The sequence below is a fragment of the Cydia pomonella genome, chromosome 22 (assembly GCF_033807575.1).
Source record: "Cydia pomonella isolate Wapato2018A chromosome 22, ilCydPomo1, whole genome shotgun sequence".
Taxonomy (NCBI): Eukaryota; Metazoa; Arthropoda; class Insecta; order Lepidoptera; family Tortricidae; genus Cydia; species Cydia pomonella.
In genome coordinates, this window is record NC_084724.1 from 13,209,063 (window position 1) to 13,229,637 (window position 20,575).

Here is a 20,575-nt window from a genome sequence, read left to right on the forward strand (position 1 = left end):
TGCTAAATTAATTTTTTGGACAGTTTTTTCTCAATTTTGGCCACCGTAGCCTACGGAGATTAACAAGCAACGCTAAGCGGTCTTCGTAGTCTATGGGTGTTGCTATATTACGGGTGTCACATGCGTGTTTCTGACTTATGAAGTAATTATTTTTACTATGCAACCAAATGAATATTTTGTAAGTTGGCAGCAATGCACTTAGTTTAAAACTGTATTCGTTTTGGTTTTGTTAGGTTGGTAGCCATTAATCGCAGTAACATTATAGCTTATAAAAGCACAAGAGCTTTTATGAGGAATAGACAATATAGACTTTTCTTGAAATCTTTTATGTATGTTCTTATATTCGTATTAATGAATGCATAAATCACAGATAACAGTAGAGGAGTAGGAAATAGTATTTCATGCAACAGTTGTATAAGAAGAGTCAAAAAAGGCGAGTGGCGTGAGTTACAATGTGAGCTGGAGCCGAAGGCGTAGGCGAACATTGTAAAGGAATACGCCACGAGCATTTTTTGACCTACTTATACAACGTTGCATACAATACTTTTCCTACGAGTCAACAAAAATAAATCTTAATTTAGGCAAATAAAGCAAAAGTATATAGCCAAGACGCGCGAGCATACCTTGTTACGCGCCCGGCCCGCCCCGGGCCGCGGCCGGCCGGTCGGCGACACCTTCTCGTAACTCATGAGGCCCTGGTACTTGCTACTTGCTAAATTAAATTTTTGGACAGTTTTTTCTCGATTTTGGCCACCGTAGGCTACGGAGGCTAACAAGCGGTCTTCGTAGTCTATGGGTGTTGCTATATTACGGGTGTCACATGCGTGTTTCTGACTTATGAAGTGATTGTTTTTACTATGCAACCAAATGAATATTTTGTAAGTTGGCAGCAATGCACTTAGTTTCAAACTGTATTCGTTTTGGTTTTGTTAGGTTGGTAGTCATTAATCGCAGTAAGGTTATAGCTTATAAAAGCACAAGAGCTGTTTTCTTGAAACCTTTTATGTATGTTCTTATATTCGTGTTAATGAATGCATAAATGACAGATAACAGTAGAGGAGTAGGAAAAATTAATAATATGGCATATATGGCTTTTAGCCGCTGCTCGAAGTACAAATAAAAAAAAATACTTTCCACCCTAGGATGGGAAATGCAATTTTCCATCCGGCTATCAGCCTATGAAAGGTAAGCTTTCCGAATAGGAAGGATGAAAAAACATTCTCCATAATGTTAATATCCAATCTGTAAACCTTATCGCATACAAATAAGGTCCACAAATTATAAATTAACAATGTTGTTAGCACACATAAACAGTTCGATTCCGGCACCGACCGGGTAGTCCATTACAGTGTATCAACATCAACAAACAGCGGCTTATTTAGACTCGCTGATGTACCGAAAATACACAGATCCGCGCTGTGTCAGCATGAACCACGAAGTGTTAGAAAACAAACACATCTTTATTTACTTTTTCTTGAATACGTAAACACACGTGTAGGCGTAGTGAAAACTATAAGAATTTGTCAACTTGTAACGGCTTGGAGCACATCAAACCACACCGCACCGGTGATAGGTCTAACCTCAAATAACTCGCCCGCGATAGGCGCTTTGGTCTGGAAAGTTGAGTAAAAGTTCATATTTAGTTTTTTAAACTATTGAGAAACAAATGCGATATACAACAATGGGATTTATCTGCTATTTAGCAATTTTAAGTTGTTAGCATGACTTGTGCTAGATTGTTTTATACAGATGTTTATTTAGTCACCTGCAATAATTTACGGGGTGAATATAAACGTCATACTGAGCAAATTTTACTATGGGACCAACCCCGATATTACGTAAAAAGAATTGGCTATTTCATATATTTTGACTGTCTGACCTTGACACTTTCTATCTAATTCTTCTCGTGTCGATGGTTTCGTATTTATCGTCGTATATATATCGTTTTATATTAAGCGGGACCAGAAGGTAGCGACGCTTAATGCCCTGTCTGTTGCGTCCCGTAGATCTTGTTCGGAACATGTGTGTGGGTTTGCTGGACAGGACAGCATGTGTATCACCGTTTGGGGAGCCGTGCCACATGCATGCAGACATTTTCTATGGGAGAGTAAATTTTTCCTATAATTAAATTGGAACAGTTGAGTATCTAGCATCCATCGCTTGGATTATTCATTGGTCCAACATCATAAACAAATCTGCAGTCAGAACTACTGGATTTGACGCAAACGATAATGTATAAAGTTACTGTATTAATTTGTTAGCGCTTATAATTATAAGGAATATTTTTTTTTTATTCTTTTCGAATATCCTTTTTTAGGGTTCCGTAGTCAACTAGGAACCCTTATAGTTTCGCCATGTCCGTCTGTCTGTCTGTCTGTCCGAGGCTTTGCTCCGTGGTCGTTAGTGCTAGAAAGCTGAAATTTGGCATGAATATATAAATCAATAAAGCCGACAAATTCGTACAATAAAATCTAAAAATTTAATTTTTTTTAGGGTACCCGTAAAGTCGGGGTGAATTTTTTTTTTTGCTTCAACCCTACAGTGTGGGGTATCGTTGGAAAGGTCTTTCAAAAGTAATAGGGGTCTTCAACAAACATTTTTTGATAAAGTGAATATATTCGGAGATAATCGCCCCGAAAGAAAAAATAAATGTGCCCCCCCCCCTCTAACTTTTGAACCATAGGTCCCAAAAAATATGAAAAAAATCGTGGAAGTAGAGCTTAAGAAAGACATTAAATGAAAACTATAGCGGACATGATCAGTTTAGCTGTTTTTGAGCTATCGCAAAAAGTTTTCCCTTCATAGTAAAAAGACTTACTTTAATTAGGTACTGATTATGCAAATTTGCCTATTTGTTTAACTCGGGTGAAAGGTACCGTTTCATCCCTTGGTTAACAATTTACTATACTTTAAGCTCCAGTTTAGCTTATTGTGACGGAAGAGTAACTATGGAACCCTACACTGAGCGTGGCCCGACATGCTCTTGGCCGGTTTTTTTACTATTTATTTTTTGTAAATTACTTCATCCGTTATTAATATTAAGCTCTATATAATGATGAGTTTATACAAGCTTAATACTAGAATTTAATTCAACAAGACAGTAATTCTAAATGGTCTTACTAAATTGAATATTCGGTAAACTGTATTGTGTTAAGTGATTGTGATGTTAAATCTGTGAGCGCTCATGCGAAACAAAGGATCTGAAATGTTGCAAATAATTTAACATTCAATAGCAGAATTAGCATTAATATAATTATTAGATTTATATTATCATTGTTCTTCGCTTTACATTCGATCAAAGGATTAGAAAATAGCGAATACAGATGATGTCTGAGCTAATATTTTGATAGGTATTAACATAGGTGTTCATAAACACAAACATGTAACTTCAATTTTATTCGGTAACCAGCCATAGTCATGAGACTACCTACGTTCCATTATCCCGATGATCCCGATTCCCTAAGAGATATATAACATCTTAGGTTGTTAATGTACCATTCACTTATAAATGTTGTTGCAGATGATGAATTTGGCGAGAAGTCAGTGTCAGTACTTTTGGACGGGGAAGAGTCTGAGCTTATATTTATCGACCACCCCAGTACTGAAATGTCGGTTAGTAATCATACACACTGCACAAGAGAGATGGCACTGAAATTAATATGTGTTAAGCAGAAACGTCTATACACGCTGCTATTAAGCTTAGAAATAAATAAAAAATGGAAAAATCCACTGTCTCGGGTGAGGTTTGAACTTGCGACACTGGATAACTAGCCCATGCCCTGCCAGCTGAGCTACCGAGACTTCACCCGAGATGAGCGAATATATATAATAATTATGCGCGTTAGGGAGGCGCCCTAGTGACATCTACTGTAACAGATTTAAACGTAAGACTAGTGATCCAGAGTTACGAATTGAGCCTCGCCCGAGACAGTGAATTATTCCTCTTTTAATTTATAGATGGCACTTATTTTCACACGATGTTGATATTTATATGTACTTGTTGTGATTAGATGTCAGTAACGGAGGTCAAATGGATTGATGCTGGAGATAAATATATTATTATGATAGATAGAATAAAATCGAATTGATCTTTGTCTTTAGATTATCTGAAACATTAATGATCACGATAAAAACGTTTTCTATCTAAGCAACCGGTCTGTGGAATCTTTTCTAGAAAAGATTTTTTGATTTCTATCCTTATTGTTGGTCTGTGTAAGTAGCTATTTGCTTAATAATGGGGCAGCTCAATACGCGTTTAAATAATTCTTCCATCAGAAGTCATTGATTAATTTAGTCTCAAGTCAAATTTTCGATACTACCCAAAATCAGCTTTACCTACCTAAGCTTATGTACGTATTTTGAGATGCAATTTTTATCCAGGTGGAAAACTGCTTGTCAACCTACGAGCCTCACGCCTGCGTGGTGATATACTCAGTGGTAGCCAAGAGCTCCTTCACCCGGGCCGGCGAGGTGCTGGCGTACCTAGCCAGGGAACTGTTCACGGTGGAGCGGACCGTGGTGCTCGTCGGCAACAAGGCTGACTTGGCTCGGGCGAGACAGGTGTCTACTAATGGTGAGAAACTGTTTATATTTAGTACTCCGCACAAAATTGTGTTCACGGAGCACTTACAAAGAGGTGTCGGGTGCGAAACGTAATGAATACGAACTTTTTGTATAATTTCAATTTACAAACGTTCAAAACGTATAATTACGTTAAAAATAATGCACTTAATATCTATTTTCAATTAGTATAAGTTAAAAGTAATATAATATATGTTAAAAATTATTTCATATAACAAGAATTTTAACTCATTTCGTTTTATATAATCTTCATTACGTATATAAGTTAAAAAACGAATAACATCTCATATAAGCAGAACAAACCTGAGCATCAGAACCCTGAGAAATAAATTGCTACCAGAAATGTATGTTAGGTTAGGTTAGAACTGCGACTCCCACAGAAATAAACTGCTACTGAAAAAAGTAGGTTAGGTTAGGTTAGAACTGTGACCCCCACATAATAAAAACTCCTACCTAAAAAGTAGGTTAGGTTAGGTTAGAAACGTGACCCCCTACAAAAAAATGCTCCCGAAAAGTAGGTTAGGTTATTTCAGTATTATTCAAATTCATTGTTATAGTAAACAATTTTGTATGTTTACTACATTATATATTATCCAAATATTAGGTTTTTACGTTAAGCGACACAAAACCAAACATTTATTAGATAAAAACTTATATTAGGTATTAAACACCTTAATCACAGGGTATAAAATAAAATTAAAACGAAACTAGCCATAAAATAAAACTACTTACTTAAAAATTAAACTAATATTAAATAAAACTAAAAGTAAAAGATATACTAATGAACAAATTAGTTATAAAAAATATACAAATATACATTTTGATACTATACATTTCGCAAATTATACCTACTATACTGTATGCATTACAAAATTATTCAAATTGAATTTATACGTCTTCAGCAATATAGCATACGTTAGTATACGTTCTATTACTTACCCGTTCTAATTTATCTATTCTGTTTTTAAAAGTTGTAGAATATTGGCTGAACAAATGCCCATAGTTTGATACAAATACACATTATTTATGGTCGTATATCGTGTTATCTATCAAAATAGAAACAGAAAAGTTGAATTTTGTATTTTCAGTGTGTATCTAGTTAACCTGTGGTTGTAGGCTATTTACTAAATTGAGATAAAACTATGAAATTATCATCAAGGTTTGACTGCACGTAAAAAGGAAATTATTAGCAGAGTTAGCGGTTTTATCTCGCAAGAAATCAGGGTCCCCTTGATGGCGGGTATGTCCTAAAACTACGTCCACAAGAGAGGTATGGGTATTGTGAATGTCATCTCGCTTTGTGTGGTAGGGCACAGCGCAGCGGATGTCATTCCAGATCTAGAGCAGAGCCCAAATGGGGAAGTACCTCCACCTTACAGAAAATCGCAGCCAAATAACACTAGACCCTACTCATAGTGTTGTGTTCCTGCCGGTGAGTAAAGTTGCCAGAGCTCAACGAGGGGTGGGAGGGGGTTAGGGTCGGCAACGCACATGTAACTTCTCTGGAGTTGCAGGCGTACATAGGCTACGGATACTTCTTACCATCAGGCGGGCCGTATGCTTGTTTGCCACCGACGTAGTATATATAAACACTTCACTAAAACTTGATAAGTCCTAGCAGGTGTTTTACCTTTTTCCCGCACCTTCATCGCCATCGCCAGCTTAGTAGACCTTCTCAGTAAATCCTGCGACTTAAGGACTATTTCCACCAAACGGCCCGCATCGCAGCGGAACGGAAAGAATACGATACGTGTCCGGCAGTTTGTCGACGTATACGGTCGGGCGGTAACAGCCGATCGCGGCCGGCAGGATGTCGACGCATACGATCGGCACCGTACGTCCGTTGCTTGCAAGCGTATCCGCGCTCAGTCAATTATGTCATTCCTATCACGTTGACGTGTTATAATTTTTGAAAATGGTTGAAGTTGACGTAGCATTACTGGCTATTGCATTAGAAGAAGAAGAAATGAGTGATGACTGGTGGGCTCGCCAGGCCACGACCTCGATCGTACGCGACGACAGCCGAAAGGTTCCGAACGGACACGACGGCAAGCAAACGGTGCCGATCGCGTGTCGCAGGATACTTTCGGTGACGATCACATGCCGCGGAAGACGCCCGCGGAGAGGTTGTTGTGCGTAGCTTGGTAATAAAGACTTAAAAACAGTGCGAATATGATTCAGTATCGTTTATAAACCGTAAAATTCTTTCCGTTCCGTTGCGATGCGGGCCGTTTGGTGGAAATAGTCCTTATATCAGCCAAAAGATATTTTCTGCCACTAGAAATGTATTTATTTATTATATGTTTTATGGTGTCAAATTCCTTATAAAGTTCTTAAAACTAGCTACCGTAAAACCACCCAACTATAGTCCAAAGCTCCCAACTATGGTCCACAAATAAACTCAATTTTTCTCGTTCAGGTGTGTATTTTACTATATTTTTGTAGTTCTAAGGCAAGGTATGTTTAAAAATGGAAGGTAATACTAGGAGTAAACCGCAAGGAACATTGGTATAGATACTTAATTTCCTTTTGAACTTGTGGACCATAGTTGCAGTATTGGACTATAGTTGGGTGGTTTTACGGTATACTTATACGACTGCAAAGAATTGTATTATCCTTCAAAATATCCGAGCAATATCTCTAATAAATAATGTTCAGATAGTTCAAGTTCTCAGCAAACAGGCCTGGCCTGAGTCAATATAGTAATGGAAGGCTCCGTGAGTGCGGTTCGATCTCGCGAGTACCGCTTACAAAACACTCACATAACATACTAGTGAACAGCAAAATGTAAAATCACTTTTATATCTGAGGGAAAAGAATCGTGCACATATGTTTTGGCTGCAGCTGTACATTTAAAATATGGTGGCTTTGTTGGGTAATGCATTTCGTCGTTTGTTTGCCTGTTGGAACTATTTCTTAAATCTTCATTGTGAATAAAAAGTAATTTAATTTTAAAAGCCAATTCACAACTGATGGTTAGTTCAACTATGTTGAAGTTTTAGAGTAATCATCATTCTCCTAGACTTCGTCACGTACAGTGACGGGGTCTGCTTTCCAGGATTTCCCGTTCCACTTCGCTCTATCTTGGACAAGTATGTATGTATGTGTTGTAAAACAAAACAAAAAAATGTTATGTACAAAGGCGAACTTATCCCTAAAAGGGATCTCTTCCAGCTAACCTATGAGAAAATGCGAAAGGATCAAACACTAACAGGACAGATCGTCTTCTCCTAACCCCTTTGTGTTAAGATATTTGGCAAAGCAAATACGCAATCGCTGCCTTAGTTTGCTCGTTCTGTCTAGGCCTAGCAAAGCAAATCCTACCTCTAGTCAGACCAAGATAAGTTGGCATCGATTTTGACAGCCAACCCAGCCTTGCCAGATACCTAATCGATTTAAACAGATTACCTACGCGGATAGTCGTTGCGAAAGTAATACTGCTCAGTACGAGAGGAACCGCAGTTTCGGACATTTGGTTCATGCACTCGGCCGAGCGGCCGGTGGTGCGAAGCTACCATCCGCGGGATTACCTATATACCTGAACGCCTCTAAGGTTGAAGCCAGCCTAGCCGAATCCGGCAAGGATATGCTCACTGTGGAGCCCCGAGAGTCGGGAGGCTCTAAACAATGTGACTTTACTAGTCGCGCTTTATTCGTTAGGTGCGACGTCGAAACCCATTTGGATCTCGGAGATCGGTGCAGTACGGTTTAACACGTGCACGGCTCCGCAGGTCCCAATATAATTCAGTTCGATGTCGGGGCTCGGAATAGTCTGTAGATGACTTCCGTTCCGTTTTTTGAGTTTTTCATTTAGATAAACCCTTTATTTGAAGGATACTGGGATACTTGTTATAGTAAAATGTTGTCTGTGGCAGAGGGCAAAGCGCTAGCAACGTCCCGCGACTGCAAGTTCATCGAGACGTCGTCGGGCATCCAGCACAACGTGGACGAGTTGTTGGTCGGCATCCTCAAGCAGATCCGCCTCAAGGAGACCCGCGAGAAGAAGCAGGCCAAGAAGGTCGGGAAGCAGGTAATATTTTTCAGTCATATACTGTCGCCTTCACTGCGGCCCCGAAACCCAGTCTCGCTCAAACGGTATCACCGGGCTAGGGGTCGCGGGGTTGGATAGCGGCTGGTAGCGAAAAGCTGGCTTACAATCGACACTACATCGTGACCACAGATTGCCCAACCCACATCGGTGGGGAGCGACCCGCAACAGCTGTCACAGTCACAAGGCGGATACAGCCGCTCATACCCTCCCTAAAAGCGGGTATTCATAGAATGAGACCCATATACAGTCGCTAGTTGTATACAGCGCTCATGCTAGTCTTGGTTAAGAATTGAATCCTTGAAGTCCTCTGCTGAAAACTCGATTCATTTTTTCAGATTCTTATAATAAAGTGGAAAGTCGAGTTCTTTTCAACTTGTAAACCAACTTCCAACTTGACCTGAGTATGTTGTAGAGGCTCGAACCTTTCTTAGAGAGCTCTTATTGTTACAAAAAAAATGAATTGTCTTCATGTGATAGGTACAGCATACAATAATGCTTTCTTTACTACTACCCTAGTATTAAGATAAAACCTACAAAATTATTGAAGGAGTCTACATTCAGAGGCTCGAATCCTTTTGAGTTTATAGCACAAAGTCTCGTAGAAACGAGTTGAGTTCATAATGAAATGAGAAGTCAAGGTACAGAATTGCATTTTATGATGACACCCACTTTCTGAGATCTACTAAAAGAAACTGGCGATAAATCAGGAACCAGACAACTGGGTGCCTAGCCAAGATCGACAAACACGAATAGAAAAAAATGTGTCGGGATGACAGATGCTAAGAAAAGTGGCTAGAGTCTGTGCGGAAAGAGAAGAGTCGTGAAAGGTATGGGGCCCAATACATTCCACGACTCTTCTCTTTCCGAACAGACTCTAGGCTTCCTGTAGTTCCAATATAGTTCCAATGTTATCGAAAGGTTTAACATGGTAATTTTTGTCAAAAACTTGAAAAGACAGATCTCTGAATTGGCTTTTAAGAAGTCCCCCGCTAATAAAAATAGATTGATCGACTTTGGTATTATATTAGGTATAAAGTTCTATTTACTTGTATAAGTTATATTAAATGTTTATGTTAATAATTAATTAATTTTCTACAAAGATTGAGCATTATGAATTACTACTTAAGACTATTCTTAAAATTAAATTCAACTTTGACATTTCATGATTACTCTCCGATCACAAATTTCAAGCTCAAAGGCAATAGAATAAAAATAAATATGAATCCCAAGGATTAAAAGAAAATCCAATTTACAGAACTCACAAATCAGCGAACAGAAGTAATCAGTACCAAAAATCAATTAAGATTTTTCGCTTGAATCATTCAAAGGGCCGACCATCATAAGGTTCAAAGCTAACCAACAAAATTATTGGCATAATTAATGGCTTTTCCACAGGACTGGTCGGAAAATTTTCTCTTTCAATAATTACAGATTTTAATTAAACAATTTCAAAGTACAAACGAAATATTTTTCCCAGGAATCGAAGCCTTCGAAGCTGGCTAGCTCCCGGACACATATCTCTCTCAGTATCGCGAGGGAATTGCTCCAGAAAATCTGCATCAACGACATTTCCAAGTCAAAGTCGTGTGAGAATTTACATGTCCTTTAAACTTAAGGTTGCCAGGTATACTTATAACAAAAGGATAGTAGCGAAGGTTGATTCGCGGAAGCTGGCGCGGATTTTGTTTGAGTTTTGACAGTTCAGTACGAATCTCGCGCCAGGTCTTATGATCAGCCAGGCTTAACGGAAAGTAGTGCAAATATTGAAGACTAATGTAGAGGGCGCAGTATGGTCCAGTAACACAGTAAGTAACTAGGACGGTTGTCAAACGCCGATTCATTTTCCACAAATCGTATGGTACAGTCAAGGAATTTAATTTCAGTACCTTTTCGTACTTTGTCACGGTGAAAATAGTATGAGATCCCTAGTGACATTCATATTTTATGTTCCTATGATGATTGACTGTACCATCACCTCCATGTGACAAATTTGCGATTACAATATTTTGCACGACTTTGCGCGTATTTATTTTCTTTAGCTATGCATTATACCAAAGATACCTAGTTTGTCTTTGGAATAGAATGAGATGTTGGATTTCTGTTATAATAGCTAAGAATGCAATTATTGGTCTAAGGTATAATTAAAACTCTTCTAAAAGAGTGAAAATTGTCAAAGACAAAGTATTTTCGTACTATTTCATGTAACCAGTCATAGAATTCCAACAATGACAATAGAAACGCAGAGCGACAGTTCTATTCCAATAGGGACCGTGCGCGTTGGAGGGTCTGCCATCTTGGGGCCTGAATCGGAACGAAAAACATGTACATTTATACGTCAAGTGTTTTCTTGTGCATAGTTGGTTCTACCATCTTGTGGGCTACATCGGAACAATAAACATCAAATTTACGCCTCGCGCCAAAAATCTGACGGCTCCTGTGCTGCCTCCTACAGTTCATGCACGCTCCCTATTATACCGATAGTATTCAAGTACCACTAACGTGGCTGAAAACGTGCATGAATACATAATTTGATACCCGATTGATTTTGACATGTGTAGCGAAACCTTTACGGCAGTCTAAAAACATGACATAAATTGATTATAGATTACGCGGAGAAAAACGATTTTGGAGCATATTTATTGATGGATAAGATATGTCTGATTTTATTTAGGTTTGTTTGAGGTACAGTCAACCAATATGAATCCTAGGCCACTATAGAACCTTGTCGCTTTAACTACTCTATACATGACATGCATCACTCAATAAGCACTGTCGTAGAAGTCATTATAACATGCTTCTATAGTGGCCTAGGAATCAAATTGGTTGACCGTATTTATAGTTGTATGACTGACACTTGAACTTTAGTGAATTTCTTTAGCGCTTTGATTTTAGGTTGTGTATATTTCTCTTTAAACTAATATAATGAGTAGGTGTCCTCTTAAAATATATATTTTTCGCAAAATGGACTGAAAGTTAGACTCTTCCGATTTAAAATTAGAAGGCGAAATGCATAGTATAGTTGAAGAACATTTTAATGTCATTTTTTTCCTGATTTTTAGATACAACCTCAAGTATTCTACTCGACCCAATAAATATCCCGGCTTCCGACTCAAAACAAAAGACAGGTCTTTTGAGTCGGGCTCTAACCAGCACAGTGAAAGTCACTAAACTCGCGTACATTTAGATTTGCAACGTAATCTTATTTAACATAAAATTATAACAAAAATGTTCAGTGATTTCATCAGTTCAGATTCTTCAGCCTACGCTGTACATGCTCTTTTCCATGTTACTTTTGTATAGAACAAGGCTCGAAAACCGGCGAAATTTCCAAACCGTTATTATGTACTTAGCGCAAAACCTTTTAATTTCAGTTTAGTTCGTAAAACCGTCTTTTAAAACCGGTTTTAAGAAGAGCATTTCCATATAGTTCTTGTCAGATTAACCGGTTTAGGACAATAAAAACCGGTTTCTGCTATCTTACCGTGTCTTTGTTTACGCAGCACATCATCAGGCCGGCCGTTTGTCTCGTTGTTCGTCGAATAAACCGGTTTATTTCGGTTACAATAAAGTTCGTATAACATTCGAGTTCTTATGAAAGTTTTGGAGTAAAACCGAAATAAACCGGTATCTAAAGTTAGTAGATTCAATGTCGTAAATTCAATATTTTTGTGGTAGTAGCGGATGAAACAACGCGCCAATAGTATCTGATATTCCGGATAACTTTTCCAAATATACATAATTTACAGTCTTAGTTGTTCTATATTAAAGACATCACTTTTTGTTAAGCTGTTATAGAATGGAGATACTTATGAAACGTTATTTGATCCGCTACTTTTGATGCTGACTGTACATCGTAAATTTCAACAATAATTACAGATTATTTTTCCGGCTATTAGTATAAATCCTTTGCCTAACAATTACACTGTATATAGTTTCATAATTAATCAATATGCAATTAGAGTCAGACCAAAATAAGTTGGCAGCGATTTTGACAGCCCAAACAGTGCAACTATTATTTTAAACGTCAAACTTGTATGAAATTATGACGTATACTTAACACCAGCACAGGCTGAGCTATCAAAATCGTTGCCAACTTATCTTGGTCTGACTCTATATACAAGGTGCCCGTGAGCATTGCGAGAAATTTTAACTAAGCATTCCTGGTAATATTTAATAACTAAAATGTCATACAATTTTCTGGATTAGGCCTAGTTTCAGAGATAATTAAATGTTTTTCCAAATCATTCTATCGCCATAAGTCGGTACAAAACACATTTTTGACTGCGGTATTGCCATTTTGAGGTCTAGTCTGCACATAACTATTGATTGACATCGAAAAATTAAAAAAATGTATTGGAGAGGCTACCCCCAAAAAAAAAACTTTTTAGTTAATTTTAGGTTATGTGTTTATCAATAAAAATTACGTTTTATGTTAAAAAAAACGGGATAAAAAAAAAAAGATTTTTTTTGTCGAATTTCACAAAAAGTCATATAACATGTTTTGCTTCTGTTGCCATCAGGAATGCACCGTTAAAATCTCTCGCAATGCTCACGAGCACCTTGTATATTCACAAAGATGGTTTTAATGTGTACTACTTAATCTAAAATTAATAACGTCAATGTAATTTAATGGCTATCTGGATTACTTTGCATTTTCACAGTGAAATTAAGTTTTAGTTAATTTTCGTCTTAATATAAGTAAATGTCAGTATTAAGATAAGTCTTAGAATAACTACTTCATACGCTTGTTTAGAAAAAGATGTTATAAGATGTAATCATTATGACTTAAATATAGGTGTTAACTATTAGACTCTTATTATATTTTTCTATCTAAAAATACTTTTTACAAGTTTTACATTTTACGAAAATGTTTTGAACTTTTACCTGTGTTACTACTGTTAAATAAATGTACACTTCCCATATCTACTTCATGTGAAATAACAGTTTTTTCGAAAAAAAAATGTGTTTTATTAAATATTCTAAACGTTTCAAGAAAATAGGAGCTGGTCGCTGTTGCGTCTGCCTATCAATATTATTTCTGATATGAAAATCGAAACGAATGCCACCGGTACTGAGTTTGTATGGTGAGATCAGGGAATTCCCGGTTTCGGTACTGTATTTGTATAGAAAACTAGTACCGGAATGCAGTATTCCGCACGACCGACGACTCTCTCTCGTAAACTACCCTCGTTTACGCCATTATTGTCAAATAATGAGTTGCACACAACACTCACTACGTCATTCGCTAATGGTTCGTCCACACTGTCCACCGACGTAGTACCCAACACAGGTTTCCAACTCGGAGGCACTGACCAACCACAATCACGGTTAAAATTCTGATGACTAATTTCTATAGCCAGCCGTACTTTTCGCTGAACCACATTTTTTTCTTTCGCCCGCACGGTTACCTTATTGAAACGTATACAGTGAGTCGAATCACTATTTTACGACGAACCGGCCCGCGCCGTGTCATCGAGCGCGGAGGGCTGCGGCCCGCTGTCTACGGCGGTCCGACAACGCAAGCTCCTATGTCGTCAGTTCGAGAAATGGGCCCCTTGGCATATTTATCAGTCTAAGCCAGAAGTGGTCTCGAAAAAAATAGCTTTTCAATTAAATAAAAATCGACCAAGTGCATCAGTGTTGGGTTCCGTAGTTACCATTCTGTCAGAATGGGCTAAATAAACGGGGACTATAATTTAGTAAGTAGCATGAACATTATAAGCATAAAGGAGTTCCTAGTTGACTACGAAACCCTAAAACAATATTTTTACTGAAACTTCCATCAATGAATATTACAAAAAGCCTGGAATTTCAATTCCAATATTACATCTGAAGTACGCAATACAGGCTAATCAATCAAACCTATTTTATCTCGGATGATTGATATAGGACAACCTTGTTGTTTTCCAGTTCAGTAGACAAGGGATTTTCATATCAAACGCGCTGACACCTGTCGAAAGAACATTCCTATATTAAAAGCCCTCACGTAGCCATTTTGTTCCTGGGATCTGTTTAAAGTAACGGTCGAACGAACAGTGTAATTGCTATAAAAGCGTCTGATGTAAGGTGTTTAATGTTTTAACTTTATTTCCCCTTTCCCGATATTTGGTCCGGATAAACGCGTTTATTTAACTTTATTTACAATCAGTGAAATGTTAAAAAGTCTTTGAAGCCATTATGAAATGATGTATTTTTACCGAAATAAATATATAGAGAAACTCTGCAGATAACAGTAATTTCAAAACCTGAAATAGATGTCATATATTAAAGAAAATTAGCCAAGAACACGTCTGGCTATGCTCAGTATAGGGTTCCGCATCTGTCAAAAGAGCTTAATTAAAAATAAGAAAGAAAAAACATTTTTGTTTCAAGCTTTTATCGCTGACTGTACCTTTCTTTCCACAGGCTACTAATACTCATCGAGACAATTCTAAAAACCCCAAACACAATTTGGTTGCGTTGTTTTATCACAGAGTTCCTGCGGATACCTCCTGTCTCCATCATCAGATCAGCTCGGTTGTACCATAATATTGCATTATTACCCGACTTACATATGTCTGCAAATTTTCAGCTTCATTGGAAACCGGGAAGTGGGTCAAATTTAACTTGCAAGATTTGATTACAGATCGACAGACAACAGGACAGGTGAAACTAAATAAAAGCTTGTAACAAACTAACATTATTTTGAACTTTCGGAGGGATTATTTCTATTCACTTTACCAAATAACAAGTAAAAGGGAACACCTTCGCAGCGTTTCATACGTCTTTTACTAAGAAGGGAAGACTTTTTGCGATAACTCAAAAACAACTGATCAGTTCCGCTATAGTTTTCATTGAATGTCTTTATTAAGTTTTACTTTTGTGTTTTTTTTTTATATATTTTTTGGTCCCATGGTTCAAATGTTAGAGGGGGAGGGACACATTTTTTTTCTTTTGGAGCGATTATTTTCGAAAATAATCTTTTATTCAAAAAATGGATGTTGGAGACCCTTATACCTATCCAACGACATCCCACACTGTAGAAATAAAGTGAAAAAAAAAATCCCTAAAAAAATATTTTACGACTGTTTTCAATCGGTTGATTTATAATATTTATATATCCGATGCCAAATATCAGCGTTCTAGCACTAACGATCACGGAGCAAAGCCTCGGACAGACAGACAGACGGACATTAAAAAACTATAAGGGTTCCTAATTGACTACGGAACCCTAAAAAAAATTACAAAGCCCTTCAGTGGAAGGCCCTCCACTGAAGGGCTTCGTCACTTTTCCTTTCACTTTCACTTTGACATCTATTTCAGTTTATAATATATGTATATATAGTAGGTATGTATGTAATAAAAATTATTTGATTTATTAAGCTTAGAATAAATTTAAAAGTGGAATAATTACTGTCTGAGATACACGTCATACTCGTGAACGGGTGCTGTTTGTGGAGACCGGTCTGTTTAAGCTTACACGGGGTACAGGTTATGTTAAAGTATGTAACTTTACTTTTGAGTGACATTAACGTGAGACACTTCATTCGGTTCTTGTCTGTTTTAATTTTTTTGTCTTTTAATTATTTATATAAGAATTCAAGCCTTGGCGACCCTCTACATCTCTAAGGATAATTTAATATATATTTTTATATTTTATCTCTGACACTTAGAGACTTATACATCTCTAAAGAATTTTAGTATTTTATGGTTTTATTTTTTTATCATAGTTTTTTTTTGTGTAATTTGACATTTAGAGACAGTATACATCTCTAATAAAGTATTTATTATTTCATAGATTCGATATTTGTAATTGTTTTTTTTTTTTAATTTATTGTTTGTAAAAATGGACATGTAAAAGTGCCCCTGTGGCCTATTTGCTGAATAAATGTTTGATATTTGATATTTGATATTTGTCTTGGGTGAAACTTGAACTCACGGCCTCTGGATAATAGCATATAGCATCGTTCGCAGACGTTACTGCTTGTTAAAATTTTATTTGATTTATTCCCAAAGTTGTGAATCTTTTATTACTTATAAACAAAAAATAATTTAACAAACCAGCAGGGCTAAGATGGTCGGCTCTTTATCATTTGTCACCATACCTGTCCCGTTCTAACAAGTATGTAAGTGCGAAAGTGACGGACATAATGACAAGTAATAAAAATGGAACCATGACGCCGCCGCAGGCCCCATTTCATTAAAAATGAGTAATTAATCTTTTTCGCCGTCTTATGTTTGTATGAAAGCTCTTTGACTCTTGCCTTTTGAATAAATTTCCATACATTTGCATAGTGTAATGCGAATCTTTGCGCTCGATCAGGCAAGCGCTTCAGGCCGTCACCATATTGAGTAGGCGTGATGAAGACGATAACTTTACTCGTATGAGCGGACATCTTCCTGATAAAAGGTCACACCAGATACGTATGCAGCACATACTCGCCGTTTACTCACAAAAAAAACCGGCCAAGAGCATGCTCAGTGTAGGATGAGGATGACGTAGTTACCCGTCCTTCACAATTGGCAGCCTTTAAGGGGGGTTATTCGTTGATATTGCGTTAAAAATGGAGTAATATATTTGCAGCACTTGTACGATTTTTTAACTTTATAGTTTCGCCATGTCCGTTTGTCCGTCCGCGGCTTTCCTTTTTTCGTTAGTGCCAGTAAGCTGTTTGGCATGTATATAACAGTCTAAACAACATTTTTTTAGGCTACACGTAACTTAAAGGTACACGTAAAGTGGGGATGATATTTTTAGGGATGACACCTATAGTGTGGGGTGTCATTGGGTAGGTCTTTCAAAACGAATACTAACCTTATTGTACCATTTTTGACAAAGTGAAAAATTTCGGAAATAATCGCTCGGACAAAAATTTTTGCATCGAGACCCCATGAACCATGAGTCCTATAGTGTACGGCAAGGGGAGGTAATAACTACTCACGAGTCGGATGGAAACTGATCTCTTTATTAGGAAAATGTACGCCTTATATACTATGATTTTCCTTTGGTATATGCGTAAGTCTAAACTACAAGGTTAGAGAAAATAGAACCTAGGGACTCCGTGCACACTAGAGGAGGCAATTAGCAACCTGAAAACATTGCTAGGCTTCGTGGAGGAGCTGGGGTGGTTAGAGTAGCGCTACCTCGTTTCACGCAAAATAGGCACAATGGTTGTCGAGTTGCGGAAAATGCCCAGAAGCACTAACTAGAGAAAATAGAATATTATATTCTTATGTTTACAATATCGGATTACATAGGATTATATTACACAAAGAAACTGAACAATTAATTATTTTGTTGATTCGCGGTGGGTGGCCTCAGCTCTCTAACGATGGGTCACTCTCCGCTGCAGTCCAAAAATACGAAGAAATGCGTACTTAATCGTACTCATCAACTTTCTATTCGGCATCGTATTATATTCGGTCAACTATATTCCTTAACACAATGAATGCCTGGCACCTACAAGGCGGGTTCTCTGTTCGTAGTCGCTTTCCTCAACAAAGCAGGAAAACGCTGGGATCGGCTACGAGCGTAATACTACGAAAACGTTAGCAGTGAATGTGTTAAAGTATCGTTGTAAGAACAAGCCTTGAACAAACCACACAAATATCTAAAAATATCTTTCTTCTAAGGAATCCTCGAGATTTTCTGAGCTCAGACTACCTAATCTCTATTCCATCTCTTTGTTATTTTGCTGAAATTGAAATGAAATTATATTATTTCCTTATCGTGTTTCCCCTTTGTAAGCTAAAACAATTCGATATCAGAAATAAAGAAATATTTTAATGCTGAACTGAATAATGTTTGTGAGTTGTGACTTTGTGAGGAAACCATTTTTAACTGACTTCGAATATACGGGGAGAGTTTTCAATTAACTGACCGAAGCGGAAGCGAAGGTCTCCCTTTTGACTCGGGCATTTCGCTTTCGTGTGTCCAAATATTCTCCTCTAGGTCGCAATTCTCAACCGATTCTCGTGAAATTTTGTGACCAGATTCTATGATTAAAGAGAATATTTGGCGAACCAGTTTATGGAAAAAAAAATGCGGAAACTCTCATAATATAAAAGACTTAAGCACCAATAGCGTTGTGGCGTTAAACGCCCATTGTCAATTATCATCGAACGAACTCAACTTATCAACGAACTAAGTAATTATTTTTCACTTTTACATTTTCTAAGCTTAAGGCGAGGTCTACAGCTCACAGAGGTCTACAAGCTGTATTTTGGAACGAAGTTCCTTATCGGACGTTTGGCGGATGGAAGCTAGACGAAACAATATTATTCCGCAACGGCCCTCTATTGTTTAAATACTTTCTCGAGATTAATTAGCCTATTTTCGCTGACTTACGTATATCCTATAGTGGCGCTGTTGCCAAACAGCCGCTTAGAAATTGGTGGTAACAGCGACGATCCGGGATGGATCCCCGGACGTGAATGCAGATATAACTTTATGTATTTTATTGTACTTGAATTTTATAAGTTTAATTGAAAAGCGAGTGGGAAGCTCGAGCTCGGCGCATCAGTTTCAGCTTGCACAACAATGTTTTTTTTTACTGCTCGGGTGTTCTTCCTGCCTGAATGTCACATTTCTGAACTGATTTGTGAAAATTTGCAAGCAGATTCGATCATTATTACTTTGTCGGTTAAGTTTTTTCTATTTTTTGTTAAATAAAAATATGATACGTTTATCAATAATAATATACTTAATTAATTAATTTCCAAACGAGTGTTCCACGACACTCACGCATTTGTTTAAGCTTATGAAGCTTATTGCGAGGTCTACAGCTCACAAAGCTACTCGTTTATAATATAAGTATTACAAATTGACCGTAAAACCAACCAACTAAATTCCAATACTACTTAACAATTGACTTCTGTAACACAGGTTTTTACCTAGCTCAGTACCCCTAGTGTAATTTTAGTCGATAGCGAAACGTGACGTACGCTTTTGCGTTAAGTCTCATTTTGTATGGGTTTTTGAACAGCGCGCCAAGCGGGACGTTTTAGAAAGTCAAAAATCTCATACAAAATGACACTTAACGCAAACGCGTACGCCACGTTTCGCTGTCGAAAATATTTACACTAGGGATTCTGAAGTCAGGGACTTCCACACTAAAATGTACTTCCCTTAATGCCATTTTTTTAGGATAACACACGCTAGATCAGATTGGCCTGACACCTCGTTATCTATAATCACGAGATGTTTTCTATGGAAACCGAAGTACCGGACGCTTGGGTCCCGACCCGAACCGATCTAGCGTGAATCTATGGTTCACAAGTTCAAAACCTAATTTTCTTCTATTTTTCCACAAAACTACGACATTAAAATAATAGGCATACCTAAACAAAGATATTCGAATTTCGGACGATTAGAGCTGTAGTTGGTTAGTTTTACGGCACGCTTAGAAATCACAAAATGAACCAGTACCTAGTGAACGAGCTGCGAGTACAATAAATACTAATAAGCATCGGAAGTTATTGGGGAGGATAATCTCAAGAGACTTGTTTTACTTGCGAGTTCTGATAACAGTGAATTTATCGCGACTTATGGCTCTGCTACCCTATCCTAATGTTTAAGCAGTGGTAGCCGAGTGGATCTGACGTCCTTCTTTCAATCTAGAGGTCACGGGTTCAAATCATGACTTGTAGCAATAAGTTTTTGGGAAAAGTACGGAATAGTTACTATTTGATATTTACCTCTAGCTTTTCGGTCAGAAATAACATCGTGAGAAAACCTGAATACATCAGGAAATTCAAATGTGTAAGTGAAGTCCCCAAATTTTATTTGGCCAGTTTGGAGCAGTAAAATTAGACGGCGCATTTTTTACTACATGCAAAGAATGAGTTAACTAATAAAAAATACTTATATACTAGTGGCGCTGTGAGCTGTAAACCTCGCGAGCATAACTTAACCTGAATAAATATATGGTCCTCCATATCGTAAACATTCCAAAAACAGAATTT

The 20,575-nt window shown here is 37.5% G+C and overlaps 1 protein-coding gene across 2 annotated transcripts in view; it reads left to right on the forward strand.

Annotated features, from left to right (window-relative positions):
• LOC133530231 (uncharacterized) overlaps positions 1-15,686 on the forward strand; it is a 102,534-nt gene extending 86,848 nt beyond the window's left edge. For both annotated transcript variants that reach the window (XM_061868099.1, XM_061868100.1), the window contains 4 exons: positions 3,521-3,612; positions 4,381-4,573; positions 8,457-8,611; positions 10,110-15,686. In XM_061868099.1, the coding sequence (XP_061724083.1) occupies positions 3,521-3,612; positions 4,381-4,573; positions 8,457-8,611; positions 10,110-10,241 (572 nt within the window). In that variant the 3' untranslated portion in view covers positions 10,242-15,686. The remainder of the gene's footprint in view (positions 1-3,520; positions 3,613-4,380; positions 4,574-8,456; positions 8,612-10,109) is intronic.
• Positions 15,687-20,575: the final 4,889 nt, after the last annotated feature.